At 43.7% G+C, this 20,277-nt stretch overlaps 1 protein-coding gene across 1 annotated transcript; it reads left to right on the plus strand.

The window, feature by feature from the left end:
• Positions 1–725: 725 nt before the first annotated feature.
• On the plus strand, positions 726–6,813 carry LOC309335176 (putative CENPB DNA-binding domain-containing protein 1; the record flags this gene model as incomplete). Its single annotated transcript, XM_081850051.1, has 3 exons — positions 726–849; positions 1,024–1,601; positions 6,664–6,813. Exons 2-3 carry the CDS (start codon positions 1,050–1,052, stop codon positions 6,811–6,813), a joined length of 702 nt encoding a protein of 233 aa, XP_081706177.1. The 5' UTR covers positions 726–849; positions 1,024–1,049.
• Between the last annotated feature and the right edge of the window lie 13,464 nt (positions 6,814–20,277).

A 20,277-nucleotide genomic window follows, 5' to 3' on the forward strand; every position in this document is an offset into this window, starting at 1 on the left:
CTTTTCTCAGACTTTGCTCACTTTTGAAGATTTTCCAAAACTTTTCCAGAACTTTTCCAGAACTTCTCTTTCATCCATTTGGTAAGTTAAACTTTTAAAACTTTTTTGGGGGGTTTTGGATTTTGGGTTGGGGTGTTTGGGATTCAAGGACTTGGTGTTGGGAAGGGGTTTGCGATAATCTGGGGGCTTGTGGGCCTTTTTTGGGAATTTTTATGATTTTCTGTGACCACTGGGCCAGGTTGATTTTTTTTGAAAATTTTTCTGAGTTTGAATTTCTGAGTGCTGGCTGGCTAGGGGAACAGTTGGGGAGGTTTCTGCAGAAATCTGGGACCATGTGGGTTTTTTTGGGAATTTTTATGATTTTCTGTGACCACTAGGCATGGTTGTTTATTTTCAATTTTTTTTTTCTGAGTTTGAATTTCTGAGTGCTGGCTGGCTAGGGGAACAGTTGGGGAGGTTTCTGCAGAAATCTGGGACCATGTGGGGTTTTTTGGGGAATTTTTATGATTTTCTGTGACCACTGGGCCAGGTTGTTTTTTTTTGAAAAATTTTCTGAGTTTTAATTTCTGAGTGCTGGCCATGTTGTTATTTTTTGAAATTTTTTTTTGTCTGGGTGGGGAAGCAGTTGGGGAGGGGTTTACAGCAGTTGGGGAGGGGCTGGGGGAGCAGTTGGGGAGGGGTTTGCAATTTCTGTGTTGTGGGTGGGTTGGTGCGTGTCTGTTGAGGTTTTTGAAGACATTGGTGATTTTTGAAGCTTTTCCTAAACTTATTTTGCAGCCATTTGAGGTTTCTGAGGACTTCGGTGGTTGATTGTTGAAGCTTTTCCAGAACTTCTCTTTCATCCATTTGGTAAGCTAAACTTTTAAAACTTTTTTGGGGGTTTTTGGATTTTGGATTTGGGGTTGGGGTGCTTGGGATTCAAGGCCTTGGTTCTGGGTTTTAATTTCTGTGTGGTGGGTGGCTGGCTGCTTTTGTATTTTTTGGGTTTGAAGCACATCACTGATTTTTTTTTCTGTTTCTGAGTTTACGAAGGTAGGAGCTGTGCTGCCATGGGACCCAAGAAGACTGCTGCTGTGGTGGCCGGCGAGAGGAAGAAGGAGAAGGTGACGCTGGAAATGAAGAAGGAGATCATCTGGAAGCACGACGGCGGAATGCGTGTGACGGACATCGCCAGGGAGTACGGCAGGAACCCATCGACCATCAGGACCATCCTGAAGATGAGGGAGAAGATCCTGGCGACTGATGCAGCCAAGGGAGTCACCAGGATCGTGAAGAACCGCCCAGCTGTCCTGGAGGAGGTCGAGAAGTTGCTGCTCATCTGGATAGAAGAGAAGCAGCGTGCAGGGGACACAGTGTCTGAGGCCGTCATTTGTGAGAAGGCCAAGGCCTTGCACGCTGACCTCATCCGGGAACAGCCAGGAACCTCAGCCGAGCCAGAAGTCTTCAAGGCTAGCAGAGGTTGGTTTGACCGGTTCAAGACAAGATCTGGCATCCACAGTGTGGTCAGGCATGGAGAGGCTGCCAGTTCTGATGTTCCTGCGGCTGAAGACTTTGCAGCGGAGTTCCTGGAGGTTGTGACGACGGAGGGCTACGTTCTGCAGGCAGAGGCTGCGCAGGAGCAGGCCTCACTGGAAGAGGAGGAAGCAACTGAGGAACGGCTGTCCTCCGAAAGACTGAGGGACATTTGCCAGAAGTGGAAGGAGGTGCAGACTTTTGCAGATCTACACCACCATGAGAAGCACGTGGCACATGACGCTGGGAACTTTTATGATACGAGGGTCATGTCGTCTTTCAGGGAGCTGCTGAAAAGGCGGATAAAGCAGCAGAATATGGACAGGTTCTTGACCAAGAAGCAAAGAGTGGAAGAGGAGCCTTCTTCGAGTGGTCCCCCAGAGTCTTAGAAAATGTACTGTACACTTTGTTGATTTTTAAATGTTTTTCTGTCATGTTTATAAAGTTAATTTATTTTCCCTTCAATTTTTGAACTGCTCTTTACAGTATGTGTGACTTTAAAGAGCAGTTAATAAACTGTTGTTGTACCAAATTTGGCTTTGTTTGGACTTTTTTTGACCATAGGAACGCATTAATTGATTTTCAATGCATTCCTATGGGATTTCGTGCTTCGCAAGACGAAAAATTCGCTAGACGACAAAAATTGCGGAACGAATTAATTTCGTCTTGTGGGGCACCACTGTATGTAAATCCGGCACTGTCCACAGAATTATTTGGGGTAAACCATGTGCTTTAAAATGTGCACTTAGTTTGTTTTAAATGGATGGTTGTGGATGTGACCAAATTGTCACTAAGAAGCAAGGACAGAAGAACAATTAGGTCCCACTCCCATTGTGTCCTCATTAGCAGACCTTGAAGCTTGGATATGTTTTCCTATCATTTTCATTAATGCAAACATTATAAACAAACAAACAAACAAACAAACATTATAAATAAATATCCAATCTTTGGGGGAAGTAGGGTTGTTGTGGAGGATCTCTCAGCTGAGGAACCTGAATCTGCCAGTGTGTGATTAAATCCTTCCCAAAAATAGCAACAATCTGAAAGCACCCTTGGTGTCTTGGTCACTGCTGGACCTCAAGGTCATAACTCCACCCATCCACTTCCTCCCACAGGAGCAACGCCCCAACTCACAGCAATTCTGAATCCAAGTATTTATGTTTTGAGTTTTATATTTTTGTTGTTTCATCTCCTCCTGCAAACCATTTGAATTTCCTTAGATTGCCAGTCCCAAAGCAATGGAGCCATTAATATAGATTTTTTTAAAAATATGGCTGTAAACCATTGGATAGGGCAGGATATAAAACAAAGGAATACATTCACAAATGACTAAACTGAATTTCAGTGGGAACTACTGTACAACTTTTGCTGTTGCGTTCCTGGCAGCTGGAATATATCTAAAAACTGGACCAGCTTCTTTAACAGAAAGGAACAAAGAAACACACACACACACACACACACACACACACACACTAAACATTCTGCTTAAGCTAACAAAGAGTTCAGGGTAAGCAGCAGCAATATTATTCAACATTACAATGCAACATCCGTCATCTCAAAGGTTCACTATCAGCATAAAAGGGAGGAAGAATACCCCAGGCCATAGGGGGTAGGGGAAGGAAGAGGAAGATCTGTTAATACTAAAAATATGTTAATGGATAAAAGTGCAGTCAATGCACAGCTGTTGTGTATCTGCTTTATGTGTTAAATTTCAGCACGGCCATTCAGGAAAACGTTGAATAGTTGGAAAGGATTCAGAGCGCATAAGATCATAAACTGAGCCTGCTAGGTCGAGCTGGTGGCTTGTTTCTAGTCCACTGTTGTGTTCTCACAGTGGCCAACCGATTGCTTGTGGGAAACCCACGAAAAGGACTTCAGCACTAGAATGCTTGCTCCTGAAGGGAGATGAGCGCCGCACCCCATGGTTGCCTTTGACTGGACTTAACCGTCCAGGGGTCCTTTACCTTTCTTTACTTGCTCCTCCTGCAGTTTCCTGCAACTGATATTCAGAAGCTAGCAGCTTCTGACAGTGGAGGTAGAACACAGCCATCATGGTTAGTAGCCATTGATAGTCTTGACCAATGATTTTTTTTCTAATCCTCTTTTAAATCCATGCAGGTTGGTGGCCATTACTGCCTCATGTGAGAGTGAATTTATAGTGCCCCTGAAGGACCAGGTGCGCAGCCTGGGAGTCATTTTGGACTCACAGCTGTCCATGGAGGTGCAGGTCAATTCTGTGTCCAGGGCAGCTGTCTACCAGCTCCATCTGGTAGGCAGGCTGAGACCCTACCTGCCTGCGAATTGTCTCACAAGTGTAGTGCATGCTCCCACTTGGACTACTAAAATGCACTCTACGTGGGGCTACCTTTGAAGGTGACTTGGAAACGACAACTAATCCAGAATGCGGCAGCTAGACTGGGGGCTGGGAGTGGCCACCCTAACCATATAACACCAGTCCTAAAAGGTCTTCACTGATTCCCAGTATGTTTCTGAGCACAATTCAAAGTGTTGAATTTAAAGCCCTAAATGGCCTTGACCCACTATACCTGAAGGAGTGTCTACACCCCCAGTGTTCAACCCCGACACTGAGGTCCTCCTCCGAGGGTCTTCTGCTGGTTCCCTCACTGCAAGAAGTGAAGTTACAGGGAACCAGGCAGAGGGTCTTCTCGGTAGTGGCCCCCTCCATGTGGAACACCCTCCCTTCGTATGTCAAGGAGATAAAGAATTACACAACTTTTGGAAGACATCTGAAGGCAGCCCTGTATTGGGAGGTTTTTAATGCTTGATGTTTTTATTATGTTTTTAGATATTTTCCCACTGTGGCTGGGGAAACCCAGCCAGATGGGCAGGGTATAAATAATTTATTTATTTATTTATTTATTTATTTACATACATCCCACCCTTCCTCCCATAGTTTAACTCTGTGTTGTATGAAGAAGTGCTTTCTTTTGTGTGTCCTACAACTTCGAACATTCACAGTCCTAGAGTTCTTCTCTGTTTCACTCCCTACCTCACATTCAGAGCCTGCCATACACATTTCTCCATTTATTGTGGAGCGTGCCGTGTGCATGGTTAGGATTTTACACCTCTGCTGTAAGAAGAATTGTGGCTCCTGCGAATTTCTTCCCGTTTGTGCATTATCCCCTTTTTGTTGCTGTTGTTGACATGCACTGCTTTAGCTTGCGAAATCCTCTTAAAAACGACAAGGGTTTTAAGAAATGATATAATTCCATCCCTAGAGCTCACATTACATCAAATCTTCTAAAGGGGGCAGGGAACCCCAGCAGGATCAGGTATATGCAGTTGCTATACCAAAATGTCCTTTTTAAAAAGGGCAGGGTAGAAATGAACGTTTAGCCTAAGTGTGCTTATACTGAATGTCCTCGCCACCCTTGGAATGTCACCTCATAGAAGCTGCATCTAAGTCAGGGTTGAGGAAACCCAAGCCCAGGTCTAGGCCCTGTAATGTGGCCTTCAGAACTCTCCCAGAACTTTCTCCTCAAGCCACACCTTTCCCTTGCCCAGCTCAAGACAGGAAAAGAAGTGGCAAGGGAACAGCTAGATACTTAAAATGAAATCAAATCTCCAGGACCTGATGAGCTGCATCCAAGAAGCTTGAGGATGCAGAGCCTCCAAGCATCCCTATTTTCCAGGAACAGCCCCGGATTTACATAATCATAGAATCATAGAATCATAGAGTTGAAAGAGACTACAAGGGCCATCGAGTCCAACCCCCTGCCAAGCAGGAAACACCATCAGAGCACTCCTGACATATGGTTGTCAAGCCTCTGCTTAAAGACCTCCAAAGAAGGAGACTCCACCACACTCCTTGGCAGCAAATTCCACTGTCAAACAGCTCTTACTGTCAGGAAGTTCTTCCTAATGTTTAGGTGGAATCTTCTTTCTTGTAGTTTGGAACCATTGCTCCGTGTCCGCTTCTCTGGAGCAGCATCCCAGCTTCTGAATTGATCCCAAAACGTCCCACTTTTCCTTAGGATGTCCCTATTTTCACTGGAGAATAATAAAAATAATAATTTTTTATTTGTACCCCACCCTCCCTGGCCGGAGCCAGGCTCAGGGCGGCTAACATCATAAAACTAACACAGTATACAAAGAACGTAAGAACATAAAAACAGGCAATCAATTAATTAAAATACATCTTAAAATTAGTTCAGAGCAAATTAAAATCTGGACAGATGGCAGTCCACGGGTAAAATTGAGAGTGGTTAATATTCTCCAGGGCCAACTGTTACCACTGGTCTTATAAAGGACCTGTGAGCATGTTGGAGGGTTATCCAACCCCTGAGCCATCTGAAGGTTGCCCTGTATAGGGAAGCTTTTAAATGTTTAATGTTTTATTATGTTTTTATATATGTTGGAAGCTGCCCAGAGGAGCTGGGGCAACCCTGTGAGATGAGCAGGGTATAAATAGTAAAATTATTATTACGGAATAAGGTAAAGGGACCCCTGACCATTAGGTCCAGTCGTGACCGACTCTGGGGTTGCGGCGCTCATCTCGCTTTATTGGCCGAGGGAGCTGGCGTACACCTTCCGGGTCATGTGGCCAGCATGACTAAGCCACTTCTGGTGAACCAGAGCGGCACACGGAAACGCCGTTTACCTTCCCGCCGGAGGGGTACCTATTTATCTACTTGCACTTTGACGTGCTTTCGAACTGCTAGGTTGGCAGGAGCAGGGACCGAGAAACGGGAGCTCATCCTGTTGCGGGGATTTGAACTGCTGACCTTCTGATCAGCAAGCCCTAGGCTCTGTGGTTTAACCCACAGCGCCACCCACGTCCCTCCAATAGGACGTCCCTATTTTCATCAGAGAAATGTTGGAGGGTATGTGGATGTAATCTCAGAGCCTCTGTCTACAATCTTTGAGAATTCTTGGAGAACCAGTGAAGTCCCTATAGACAGAGGATGGGCAAATGGCCCCATCTTCAAAAAGGGGTGAAAAGAAGATCCAGGTAACTACTGACTGGTCAGCTTGACATCAATACCAGGAAAGGTCCTAGAATGGATAATTCAACATTCTGTGAGCGCTTGAAAAAGGATGCTGGGATTACTGGGACCCAGCATGGGTTTCTCAAAAACAAGTCATGCCTGACAAACCTCATTTCTTCATCTTCTTCTCTCTTTTTTACAGAGTTACAAGCTTGCCAATGCTGTGGACATAGTGTATCTTGATTCCAGTAAGGCTTTGGACAAAATCCCCCATCATATTCTTGCAGGGAAGCTGGTAAAATGTGGGCTGGACATTCTGGGCGCAAAGCAAAAAACTCAAACCCTGAGCTAAGGCTCTTCCCCCTTCCATGCCAGAAAAACAACAACCACTCTGCTTCAATTGCTGCTTTCCTGGAACCCTTCAGGTGGGAGAATATACAGCAACATTTTGCTGCAGGTCACTTGGATGATGATGATGGTGATGATCAGTGCTGGATTTACGTATAAGCTAAGCAAGCTATACCTTAGGGCACCACTCTCTTGGGGGCCCCCAAAAAAATTAAAGAAAAAAACCTGGATGTACATTTCCAAAATATAAGATAAAAAACAAATAAAACCTACATACAGCAACAGTGTTTGGTGTTGTGTAGGCTCCTATTTGATATGTGCAAATGGCTTTAGATACCTATTAGGTCCATAAATTACCATATAACATATATTCAACACAAAAAAACAGCAACAATTTGTGGTTGACAAAGGATAGCTGGACATGTAAAGGGCCCTATTACCTGCAGTAGCATAGGGCTTCATGAAACCTAAATCTGGCCCTGATGATGATGATTTTATTTATACTCCACCCATCTGGCCGGGCTGCCCCAGCCACATACTTTGATCACCGATAGACCATTATTTATAGAATGTTCCAAGTTCCCAGTCCTCCTCTCCTAAAGATATACAGAAAAATGTCCCTTTGAGGCTTACAATCAGCCTACCTGGTCATAACTGTCAAGATCTTTTTTTACATAGCTCAAGCAACCCAAAGAGAAACCCAATTAATTTCTGCTGAAGAGGGGCCTTAAATGTAGGCGCCACTTAAAAAAACCAAAACAACATAAAGTGAAATTATATGTAGACATAGTTTCTTTGTTTTTTTTAAAAAACCTGCTGATAAATGTGAAAATATAATTGTGTCTCCATCTGTCAAAGGTGTCAACTCTCAAATTAAAGAGAATTTGGGAAGAGGGAGATTGAACATGATGTTGTAAAAGATTAATTCACACCAATGAAATATTGAGATGCCATAACCGTTCCTGGAGGCGCATGAACAGTGAAAGGTTACTTCTTGTGCAAACAAAACGTGGTGTGTATCCTTAAGGTGGCAGAGCTTTAAGCCAGGAGTGTAGATGCTTCTGAACCCAGTGGCTCTTGCTGTTGTTGTTTTCTATGTAGCTAAGGGACTGTGGGTGACTATTATGCCTCTATAGCTAGGACCAGCCTTCATCAGCCCTCGTTGATTCTACCACAAGGGGGAGTTCCTGCTTGAGTGAAGAAGTTTCTCCTTTTCACATTAAAACAACAACACCCCTCCCCACTCTTTTTTGCAACTTTGGTTCTTTTCGGCTGTTTTAGCACGTCTCTGCCAGCAGCTGTCAAGCGAAACAAAGAAAAATTAAACGAAACAATATATATTCATACTATTGCTTGAATTAGAGAGAGAGAAAGAGAGAGATATGCTGGGACTTTAAAAAAATAAAAAATTAGGAACTCTGTATACTAAGCTGTTTGTTAACTTTACTTGCCCTGTAGCAAGTAGTCTCAGTAGGAAGGGATATCAATCAGAGTTTTATAATTTGTTTATTGCCAACTTTTTAGTGTGAAAGACAGGAGCTTTCTGTGCCATGAACCCTCCACATCAAGAACTGCTGAGAAACCAGGCCTGTGGCCTCCCAGAACTTGCTGGATTACAACTCCCATCATCCCTGACCATGGACCATGCTAGCTGGGGATTATGGAAGTTGGGGTCCAGCAATACCTGGAAGGCCACAGTGCATTTGCAGTATATAGGCATGTGTGGGATCAGGAGTTGCATGCCCTCCAACATTTCTTAGATGAAAATAGGGTCATCCTATTCCATTATTATTATTATTATACTTCACCCATCGGACTGGGTTGCCCAAGGCACTCTGGGTACCTTCCAACAAATATAAAAACATAATTAAATATTTAAAAAACTGCCTTTGGATGGCTTGTGGGTCAGATGACTCCATACCCGCCAACATTTCTCCAATGCAAATAGGGACATCCAAAGGAAAAGCGGGACATTCCAGGATCAAATCAGAAACTGGGACGGCTTCTGTAAATCCGGGACTGTCCCTGGAAAACAGGGACATTTGGAGGGTCTGGAGTTGCTCAGAAAAGGAGGCTGTAGCATGCGATAGGAGTCAACTCCTTGGGGCCGAGGTCCCTTTGTCCCCCCCCCCCATAAAATATTTGAGCGGGCTAGGCAAATGGTGTGCATGTGCCATGTTCATGAGATCAGTGATGTGGGGCAGGGCTTACCTGGGCCATTGCCCCAATATTTTATTACAGCCTGCACCCCTGTAGTATGCAAATTTGGAGGGAAGGAAAGGAAAGGAGAGGAAAAGAAGGAAAGAGGAAATGGTATGACAGAAATAAGAGAAAGAACAAGAAGGAGGGAGGCAAAAGGAAGAGGAAAAGGAGACACGCCTATGGACGGATGGGGTGCAATCATGATGAGAAAAAGTTTCCTCACACTTTAGAGAAATATGGGCTCGTATCTTTGAGCTTCCTTTTTAGGGCAATGAAACAGGATATAGATATACTGAGACAGACAGAATGACAGACAGACAGACAGAAAATACCTGTTTTAGTGGGGGGGAAAGGAAACAAAATCCTTCTGAATATCCTGCTGTGCCTTTGCTTCTGCACTCCAACAACCATTTTGATGTCTTTGCTCCCGTCTTGTGCGTGACTCATTTCTCCCAGCTCACTGTTGTATGATATTAGCGTGATCCACAGCTATTTTGCTGGGATGTGATCCAATGAAACAGCATGTTCTGTTGGCGAATGTTGGCCGGCGTCGCTGCTGAAAAGTCGTCAAAGGACTGCCACCCCCTTCCGCTGAATGAACTGTGACTAGACAAGCTGAAACGGAACGAAAAGAGTTTACAAGCGTTGTGTCTGAAGGTCCTGAGAATTAGAGGGCCGGAGCCAGCTGAACCGCAGCCAAAGCAATCAACCACTCCGTTTTACAGAAAAAGCGAAAGAGGAGGTGTAGGGGGAGAGAGAGAAAGGGGGGGGGGAGTGACAGCGGGTCATTTGGAACGAAAACAGGAATCACAACGGCCAGCTTTAACAATGTTTCAGACCATTTTATACGACGGAATGAAATCTTTAAACAAATGGCAAGAAAGCAAACGCAGCTTTAGGGAGCCATAGAGTTAGTTCTGCATCTCCGCATGTTTACGCTTGGCAGGGCTGCTCCGCAAAGAACTGCTACCTGCTCGGTATCCCAGACTCCTAGTGCCTCTGCCCGCATCTCTCTGCATGTCTGCTCAGAGGCAAGTCCCATTCAGTTCTATGGGGCTCACAGCAAAGTTAGGGCTTAGTTCTTGGAATCCCCAGAGCAACCACAAAGCTTACCAAGTTCAGCCCACTCTTGAGATTTAGGATCTACCATACCTATAATATCCCTAACAGATATTCCCATTTGAGAAAGAAGAAACCAGTTAGTTATTCATTTGATCCTGGTAAAGGTAAAGGGACCCCTGACCATTAGGTCCAGTCATGGCCGACTCTGGGGTTGCAGTGCTCATCTTGCTTTATTGGCCGAGGGAGCCACCTTCCGGGTCATGTGGCCAGCATGACTAAGCCGCTTCTGGAGAACCAGTGCAATGCATGGAAATGCCGTTTACCTTCCCGCCGGAGTGGTACTTATTTATCTACTTGCACTTTGATGTGCTTTCGAACTGCTAGGTTGGCAGGAGCAGGGACCGAGCAACGGGAGCTCCCCTTGTCACGGGGATTTGAACTGCCGACCTTCTGATCCGCAAGACCTAGGCTCTGTGGTTTAACCCACAGCGCCACCCGCATCCCTTTTTTGATCCTGGACGAACATGTATATATGTATGTAGTGGCGCCTGCCCTGTGGAACGCTCTCCCATCAGATGTGAAGGAAATAAGCAGCTATCTTATTTTTTAAAGACATATGAAGGCAGCCCTGTTTAGGGAGGTTTTTAATATTTAATGCTGCATTGTTTTTAACACTCAATTGGGAGCCACCCAGAGTGGCTGGGGAAACTCAGCCAGATGGGCAGGCTAATAATAATAATAATAATAATAATAATAATAATAATAATAATATATATGTACATAGGTAACAGCCTTCTCCTGAGCCAGACCACAAGAGTGGGACCTTCTGTAAGCAAAGTAGATGCTGTACTACTGAGCTATGACCCCATCCCTTCGGTGAGGCGACATGGATTGTCATGTCCCGGTTTTGTGTGCCAGCTTCTCTCAGTGCAGCAGTCTGCACTTAGAATATTACAAGTATTAAGTTCAAGAATCTGCCCCATGTAAAGTGGGAGCTGCCCGTTATGATCCTGGAGAGACAGGAGGGAGCTAACTGGTCAAGACCCAAGCTGAAAAGATTGCCCCTGTGCTAAGTGCGTTTGGGTTCTGGTTGGGAACCTATTCGGGTTGGCTGGTTTTTATTCCTGATTTTAATGTTCTCTATTGATTTTACTGTACTGCACTTAGAGGCTGTTCAAGAGGCACCTTATTACTGTAAATAAAATAAGATAAATACCACAGGTTTTTTTTTGGTGGCGGCTGCTGCTTTTAATGCATTCGGCAACATCAGCTGCTGCCGCCACTCCCTAGACACTTAAACCAAGGAACGGCTGGCATTATTGACATTTGTCAGCAGGGCAGCTGCCCACATCTGTATGTCTGGGATGCTGGCAACCACAAAAAGGGGCAAGCATTGCTTGTGTTAATAGGAGAGAGAGAGACTTAAGAGGTGGGGGAGCCCATGAATATATGAATGAAATAAACGGTGGGCAAAAGAATCTCCCGCTTTCCTTATTGTGAGGACTGGGAACGTTCTGTGCCCCTTTAAAATGTGTTGGGGGTGGTTATTAGATTGTTGTTGTTTTATTTTGATTATGTACTTTGTGGTTTGATATTCTGATTTTATCCTGTGAACCACCCTGAGACCTCCAGGTATAAGGCAGTATATAAATTCAATCAATCAATCAATCAATCAAGTCTGACCCAGGGCCCAAATGCAGTCCTTCATGCCTCTTGTTCGTTGGCCCTTGGGATTATTCTCAGGCCACACCCCCTCCCTAGCCACATCCTTTCCCCATAGGCCACACTCCCCCATTGGACCGCTCCATGTCCTCCTTGAATGTTTTCACCGGGCTGGAATGTGACCTTGAACTCTGACAATGACTCTTGCTTGACTTAGACATGACTTCTGGTTTCTCCAGGAAGTTGCGTCGGAGGCCTTGCAAGAGGAGACCTCAGAGTCCATGCGACTTTTAGGGTCTCGTGAAGCCTCGCGGTATGGGTGCCAAGCACCCGGAGCCCTCTGTAGTTGGCGCCAGTGATACCTGGTTACCCTGGCAACCTTCCTATCTCCCAGTATCTGTTCACACCTTAGGGCAAAAGGGGGGGGGCAGTTCTCTTGCAATGCTAATGGCCCTCAGTGACCCTATATTGTTTCTTAATGCATACCCTCCAACATTTATCCGAAAGGGACACTTGGAGGATCTGTTAATGGCCCTAGCTTGGCCAGGTCATTTTGAATAGGCTAGCTCAGGAATTCCTCTACAGCTTGTATTTCTCCCTTCACACACCAAATAAGCAAAATCCACTATTTATTAATTTCTAAAGTTTAGAGGGGGGAGTCCCCCTAAATCTATAACAATACTGTTTTTCTGTGGCTTGTTAATTATTACCACTGTACTTGGCTCATTGCAGCTCTTTCCTTTAAGAATAAATAAATAGGTATCCTATTTTTAAATGTTAGGATCCTCTCCAGTACGATTGCTTTCAAAACTGAAATCTTAGTGACTAATGCAAATAAAGGATAATTCTCATGATCTCCCCCCCTGCAGTGTAATTGCTGAGAGTTTATTCCTCATTTCTCCCACCCGCTTTTCCCACATATTTATTTATAATAAAACATAGCAAAACTATAATCACATATATGAAATAAAATAAAGCAAAAGTTGAAAGGTATACCTAGAACTAATCATATAGGAACAAATGTCCATACCGGAATCAAACGTAAGAAATTAATATCACTGGAATGATAAAGTGTAAGATAATGTAAACCCATTTATGTTACTTGGAACCTTGAGAATTCATATGATTATCCAGCTTTTAGGTATTGTTTTTCCTTAATGGAGGCTCTCAGGACATAAATATTTTGGAGAACTTCGATTATTATAATTTTTTTGGAAGAATAAACTCATTTTTAATTAGGTAGGCCAAACTGCTTTGAACACAGCTGTGAAAAGGATTGTAAATAGATTATGACTATTAATCATTACGAATTGTCAGAATAATGCCTAAAAATAATGTGGCAAATAAGATGGGGGAGTGAAGGAAAGAACACATCAGAAGTAATCAAGCGGGGCGAGGGCGGGGGGAGAGAAAGAAAGAAAGAGGGAAACTGGGAGAGATTAATTTTAGTCAGAAGCTTATATATGGCACGTTGTGTTTTCTGGCCTGAACAGAAATGCCTGCTGAGTGAGGGTATTCAGAACTTCATTAAATTGTAATCTGTGTACACAACAGTAGTACTGTGCAAATAAATGTTGTGAAACAAAATAAATAACTTTTGAGGAATGAATGAAGCTGGCAGTCGTTTGCTAATTAATTAGAACAAAGAAATGAGCTCTCCTACGCAATCTGAAGAAATAAAAATAATAATGCAAAAGCGGCCCTAAGACCCGCAGTTTATTTCCATCTGCTTTGATCTAACTTTGATAGCTTCCCCTTCATTCATACTTGCTCTAAGAAGAAAAGATTGCGGATTGGCCTTCACAAAGCTCAGGCCCTACACATACTGGTGGACTGCAACTCCCATCGTCCTGGGCTATTGACCATTCTGGTTTTTTGTTTTTTGTTTTTTTTAATATTTATTAGGTTTTACAAAAGATTAACAATCCACAGAAAAAACTCAGAAACAACAAACAACAAACATCAGAAATACAAACACAAACAAAGGTTCATAAAGAGAAAAAAAGAAGAAACATAAAAAAAATTCAACATAATAATAACAGAGTAAAAAGAAAACTCTTTTTCATTTTAATAGCTTTCAAAACCTTATTTTCCTTACTTCCTCCCGCCTTCCCTTCTTGTATTCCACTTTAAAAATTTTCTAGCAAGCTCGTTCATATTCGTTTTCATCCTTTATCCTTCCCTTTATACTCTTACTTATCTTAATCACTAGAACCCCATCATTTCATTTACAATGCCATTAGCACTCATAAATTTTGCAATGTTTTTGTAGATAAACTTTAAACTTCTTCCAATCTTCTTCCACCAACTCTTCTCCTTGATCTCGGATTCTGCCGGTCATTTCTGCCAGTTCCATATAGTCTATTACTTGCGTCTGCCATTCTTCCAGGGTGGGTAGATCTTGTGTCTTCCAGTGTTTTGCGATGAGTATTCTTGCTGCTGCAGTAGCATACATAAAAAAGGTTCTATCCTTCTTTGACACCAATTGGCCGACCATGCCCAGGAGAAAGGCCTCTGGTTTCTTTAGGAAAGTGTATTTGAAAACCTTTTTCAGTTCATTATAGATCATTTCCCAGAAAGCCTTAATCCTTGGGCAGGCCCACCAAAGGTGGAAGAAAGTTCCTTCCGTTTCTTTACATTTCCAACATTTATTATCAGGCAAGTGATAGATTTTTGCTAGCTTGACTGGGGTCATGTACCACCTATAGATCATTTTCATAATATTCTCTCTTAAGGCATTACATGCCGTAAATTTCAAACCGGTGGTCCACAACCATTCCCAGTCAGCGAACATAATGTTATGACCAATATCTTGTGCCCATTTTATCATAGCAGATTTAACCGTTTCATCCTCAGTATTCCATTTCAACAGCAAGTTATACATTCTCGACAGTACCTTAACACTGGGTTCTAACAATTCTGTTTCCAGCTTCGATTTTTCCACCTGGAAGCCATTTTTCCTGTCCAAATTATAGGCCTCTCTTACTTGAAAGTAATGTAACCAATCACGCACCTTATCTTTAAGTTTCTCATAGCTCTGCAATTTCAATTTATCTCCCTCCTGCTCCAAGATTTCACAATATTTTGGCCAGTTAGATTCCATATTAAGTTTTTTCAAGGCCTTTGACCATTCTGGCTTAGGGCTGACAAGAGTTGGGAGTCCAGTAACATCTGGAAGGCACCAGGTGGTCAGGGAAAGCTGTTGTCGATCAACAAGACTCTCAGAAAGGGGATCCATCAACAAAATTCAACAGGAAGTGGCCATGGTGAAAGTAATGAAGAAGATGGCAGCAGAGATAAATGTGGAAAGCGAGTGGGAGCCACGGTAGATTGCTGTGCTCCAGGAGATGACCCTGGAAGATGGAAGAATCTGGTCAAGTCATGGCTGGATAGTTCCATGTGAAACCCAAGACAGCGAAAGCTAAGAATATTGCTTCAACAATGATCACCTCAGCCCCTGTCTCCTCTGGGAGAAGCTCCTCTGGTTAAATGGGCCTTGTCTGTTTCAGCAGCTGTTGACTCCATGAAGGTGCAGAACAGGCTCATTCTGTACCTGAGCTTCCAGGGCAGTAGGGACAATGTGTCTGGCTGCAAGGTCTCACATTCTTCATTCATTTGTGGTCTGATTCCCCAAAGGCGATAAGTTTAATTTAGGCCAGCATGGTGTAGTGGTTAAGAGCGGTGGACTCGTAATCTGGTGAACCAGGTTCACTTCCCCGCTCCTCCACATGCAGCTGCTGGGTGACCTTGGGCTGGTCACACTTCTTTGAAGTCTCTCAGCCCCACTCACCTCACAGAGTGTTTGTTGTGGGGGAGGAAGGGAAAGGAGAATGTTAGCTGCTTTGAGACTCCTGAAGGGGAGTAATAAAGCGGGATATCAAATCCAAACTCTTCTTCTTCTAATCCTATGGTCATGGCAGTACTTCATCCATGTTTTCTCCCACGGAGTTGTGGCATTTACCCAGCCTTTAGTAAATATTCATTTTGATATATATTTGTTTTTAGATAGTATGGCCCAGGACATCGGAAACGGGGCTTCAGAGTCCACATCTTTAATAAATAATCAGAATAATAATCTCTACTCAAGCACTTTGAGCCCAAAGGCAGGCCTTGGAGCCTTCCACTGTATTTCTCATCTACGTTTCCCTGTTGCAAAACGGGAGCTATAATAATTATAGCTACGCTGTCAAGTTGTTGTGAGAATGAATAAGGAAAGATTACAAAGTGTGTTTTTATTAATAGCATTCAAATCAGTAAACTACTCGAGCTCTAATAATAATGTCCAATACCGTAACAAAGAGCAAGAGCACAAATGTGCTCTCAATCTGTATGTTTTTACTCAGTCTATATTTTTATTTGACTTTGATTTTTTATCACAGAAAGATGGCACATAAATATCCAAATAAATAAATGAAGGAGCAGCTTGCATGTCGGAGGGTGCTACTGTTGGTTTTTGAATGTTTGGGGCTGCATTTATCTATGCAAGTGCTGTGCCTCCTGCTTGGAAGTTAGCCGTTTCCAGGAAATAAATTACCCCGAGGTTATTTGCATGATGCTGGCTTCTCAACACTTAAGCTTATAATAATCCATAGCCCTATGCTCTTTTGCCAATTACTCTTGATGTGCCTTCAGTTTAGTCTACTATAAACTTTTGCCGTTGTTTTTCTAGGGCACTTCTGTATTTGGGCTTCAGGTGTAACAGAAATGTGACCCTCTGTTTGGCAAAAGCTCAGCCGAAACGCACCGCCAGCATTTATGTTTATTTATTTGCCTGTTCATTATGTCTATACGGTGCCCCTTATACTAAAAATAAGAAACTAATTGAAATGCAAAATAAAACAGAAAACCATTAAAAAGGGAGGAAAAACTATAGAAATACAACAAAACAGAACTTACCACTAAGCTATTTTTTTTCTCTGGGGGTGCTCACGGGTATGCAGTACCAGCACCATTTTTTTCCTAGAAGAAAAGCACTGGTGGCAGTGAATGAGAGGAATATCCTGCTTGTTGAGATTTAGCGAAATGAGATCCCTACTTGTCTGTGATTCTCTAATAGATACAACAGGGTACATGCACTCTACCACATGGGGCTTTGGTGAATTGGCAATGGCAGAGTACAAAATTTAGGTGGGAGTTGAGTTCTTGTCACAGTCGGGGGTATAAATAGTAAAATTATCGTTATGGAATGGGACGTCCCTATTTTCATTGGAGAAATGTTGGAGGGTATGCTCTCCTCTCCAGAGGCTTCCAGCAACTGGTAGGCAGAAGCATTGTTGCCCCCAGCCATGGAGTCAGAGGAGACCAAGGCCCTCCCTGGTTTTCCTGACCCTTTGTGCAAACTGTATCAACTTCTACACGTTTATTTCTCCATGGGGAACCTCTCAGCCTCTTCTGTTTGTTTGCCACTGTACCAGTGCACCTACCTGTGGATTTTCACTCTCCTAACAAATGCTCTGTGCCTTCTCACATCTGAGTTTGTGATAGATGCCTTGAGCTGTAAGCACCACCACTTTGCAAGGAGCCAGTTGTTCTGGCAGCTGCATAAACACCCTGCTGCCAGCGAGTTTCTCTATGAAACGTGGCACAGCTCCTTTTCAAGTTCATTTTGTGGCTTCTTTCACCCCCCCCTTCTTTTTGCACAAGTCCTGTTTTGTTCCTCCTCCTCCTCCTCCTGCTTAAAACCTGAAGCTACTGCTTTTTTCCAATGATGGCCTCCTCTTTTCTGTATTTACTGAGTAATGGGCTGTGAGAAAACAGAGGCTACACTGCATGGTTCTGCTTCATTAAAACCCACACATAACACACACAGCATCTAAGAATGCTCAGTTCTTAACAGAGAGACCCCGACTCTCGCCAACCTAGTTCATTTTAAATCTATCAAGAGGAAAAAGATATAAGCCAGTTTTGGCCATCAGGAATAAAAGAAGTGATCCAGCTGTGCTGGCTGGGATGATAGGATCTGTCAAGCAAAACATCTGGAGGTGGATGGTTATAAGCTTTCACCTAAAGCATTAGAAGAGAGACACCACTTCAACAAAGACTATCTTTTCATTTCACCTCCTCTTCCTCTTTTTCGACAAAGATTTCGGAAGAACATAAGAAGAGCGCTGCTGGAGCTAGTCAAAGCCTTGTTAGTCAAGCTTCCTGCTCTCATAGCACATTTCTCCAATGCAAACCGGGATGTCCTATTCCATAATAATAATAATGCCCCGCCCATCTGACTGGGTTGCCCCAGCTCCTCTGGGTAACTTCCAACACATATAAAAACACAATAAAACATTACACATTAAGAAACATCCCTATACAGTGCTGCCTTCAGATGTCTTCTAAAGGTTATATAGTTACTTATCTCCTTGGCTCGGGGGTCGGATGACTCCAGGCCCTCTAACATTTCTCCAAAGAAAATCGGGCTGTCTTAAGGAAAATCTGGGCATTCTGGGTTCAAATCAGAAACTGGGGTGGGTTCTGTAAATCTGGTACTGTCCCTCGAAACTTGAGACACTTTACCTAGGACACTAGGGGTGTGGGTGGCGCTGTGGGTTAAACCACAGAGCCTAGGACTTGCCGATCAGAAAGTCAGCGGTTCGAATCCCTGCAACGGGGTGAGCTCCCTGCTCAGTCCCTGCTCCTGCCAACCTAGCAGTTTGAAAGCACATCAAAGTGCAAGTAGATAAATAGGTACCGCTCCAGCGTGCGCTGCTCTGGTTCACCAGAAGTGGCTTAGTCATGCTGGCCACATGACCTGGAAGCTGTACACCGGCTCCCTCGGCCAATAAAGCGAGATGAGCGCTGCAACCCCAGAGCTGGTCACAACTGAACCTAATGGTCAGGGGTCCCTTTACCTTTACCTTACCTAGGACACTGACCCACTTACATGTTTGTAACAATAGTAACCTAGTATGAGCTAGCCACTCATGAGGAATAATCACACATGGGATGAAACACAGGGGTAAAACCCTCAAACTATGGTGCCCCTAAAATGTCCCTTGTGCTTAATTTGATCTCCTAAGCTAAATATGTTTTTGCAGACCATGATCTTGGCTCAGTAACCCTATTGACCCAAATGTATCGAGCATTTGGGTGGATCAGTGCTATGGGAAATGATTCATAGACAAATTGATTTTATGTTAGGAAGGGAGACTTTGTCTGACATATTGAACAGCACAAGCCCATTTAGGTCCCTCATCCTGTAATAAACAATCAGTGAGTCCAGCCATCTGCCCACATACGGTTTATTTCAGGAAAAGGAACCTTAAATTTCACCCAATTTAATCCCCTGCCATCTGAGGCACAGAGGCAGAAAAAGCACCATCTTTGTTGTACATGGCAGGAAGGAACATTAGGAAGAAGAGGGAGAAGGATTGTTCACAATAGCTACTGTGAATGGGGCGGTGGGGGGGGGGGACAACAACAAAACTCGCTCTACGTGGGGCTGCTCTTGAGACTGACCCAGAAACTCCAGCGGGTGCAGAATGCTGCAGCAAGACTCCTTACGGGGTCTTCGCAGCGAGATCACATTCATCCGGTGCTATACCAGCTGCACTGGCTCCCGGTGGAGTACAGGATCAGGTTTAAGGTGCTGGTTTTAACCTTCAAAGCCCTATACGGCCTAGGACCCTCGTACCTACGGGACCGCCTCTCCTGGTATGCCTCACAGAGGAACTTATGGTCTTCAAATAAAAACATCTTGAAGGTCCCAGGCCACAGAGAGGTTAGGCTGGCTTCAACTAGAGCCAGGGCTTTTTCGGCTGCGGCTCCAACCTGGTGGAACGCTCTGTCACAAGAGACAAGGGCCCTGCAGGACTTGACATCTTTCCGCAGGGCCTGCAAGACAGAGCTGTTCCACCAGACCTTTGGTCAGGGCGCAGCCTGACTCCCTCCTTTGGCAATCTTTACAAAACTTTAGTTTATGGTTGCCATCAATTTTGATTTTAATTAATTTTTATAATGTTGCACTGTTTTAGTGTTGTTAGCCGCCCTGAGCCCGGCTTCGGCTGGGGAGGGTGGGATATAAATAAAATTTATTATTATTATTATTAAAAAGAAAACTAAACAGAAGCACCAGGTTTATGTTGCAGGCAAGTAGGTGCAGAGTAGTGCCTGTTACACTTTATGCATTTGATTGCACACCATCTAAATGGAGATCTAATTTTACACATCAAGAAAGCAGCAGATATTCCCGATCAATTTATAATGTGAATCTATGGTAAACAAGTTTTTTAAAAAAGTAACTTTTTGGAAGTGCTTCCTTGGTGCAATTTGCAATGCTGTTCTCAGTTCAAAAAAGCATTAAAAATATGTTTAGAAGCATTTATTTACATATGTCGCCTTGTGCAGGTTTTTTTAAAAAGCAGATTAATATGTAAACAGGATGGAGTGGACTTCAAACTGAAACACATTTGAGAGTGACATGGACTGGGAAAAGACTGGATCCATCCACCCTTACGTGTGTGTGTGTGTGTGTGTTTTGAGGCTCTCCTGAAAAGAGAGATATTTCTAAATATACAAGGAGAGTGCTCCAGGGTGTCACCCTGTGAATGCT

The sequence above is a fragment of the Podarcis erhardii genome, assembly GCF_964252035.2.
Source record: "Podarcis erhardii genome assembly, chromosome: 2".
In the NCBI taxonomy this organism is placed as follows: Eukaryota; Metazoa; Chordata; class Lepidosauria; order Squamata; family Lacertidae; genus Podarcis; species Podarcis erhardii.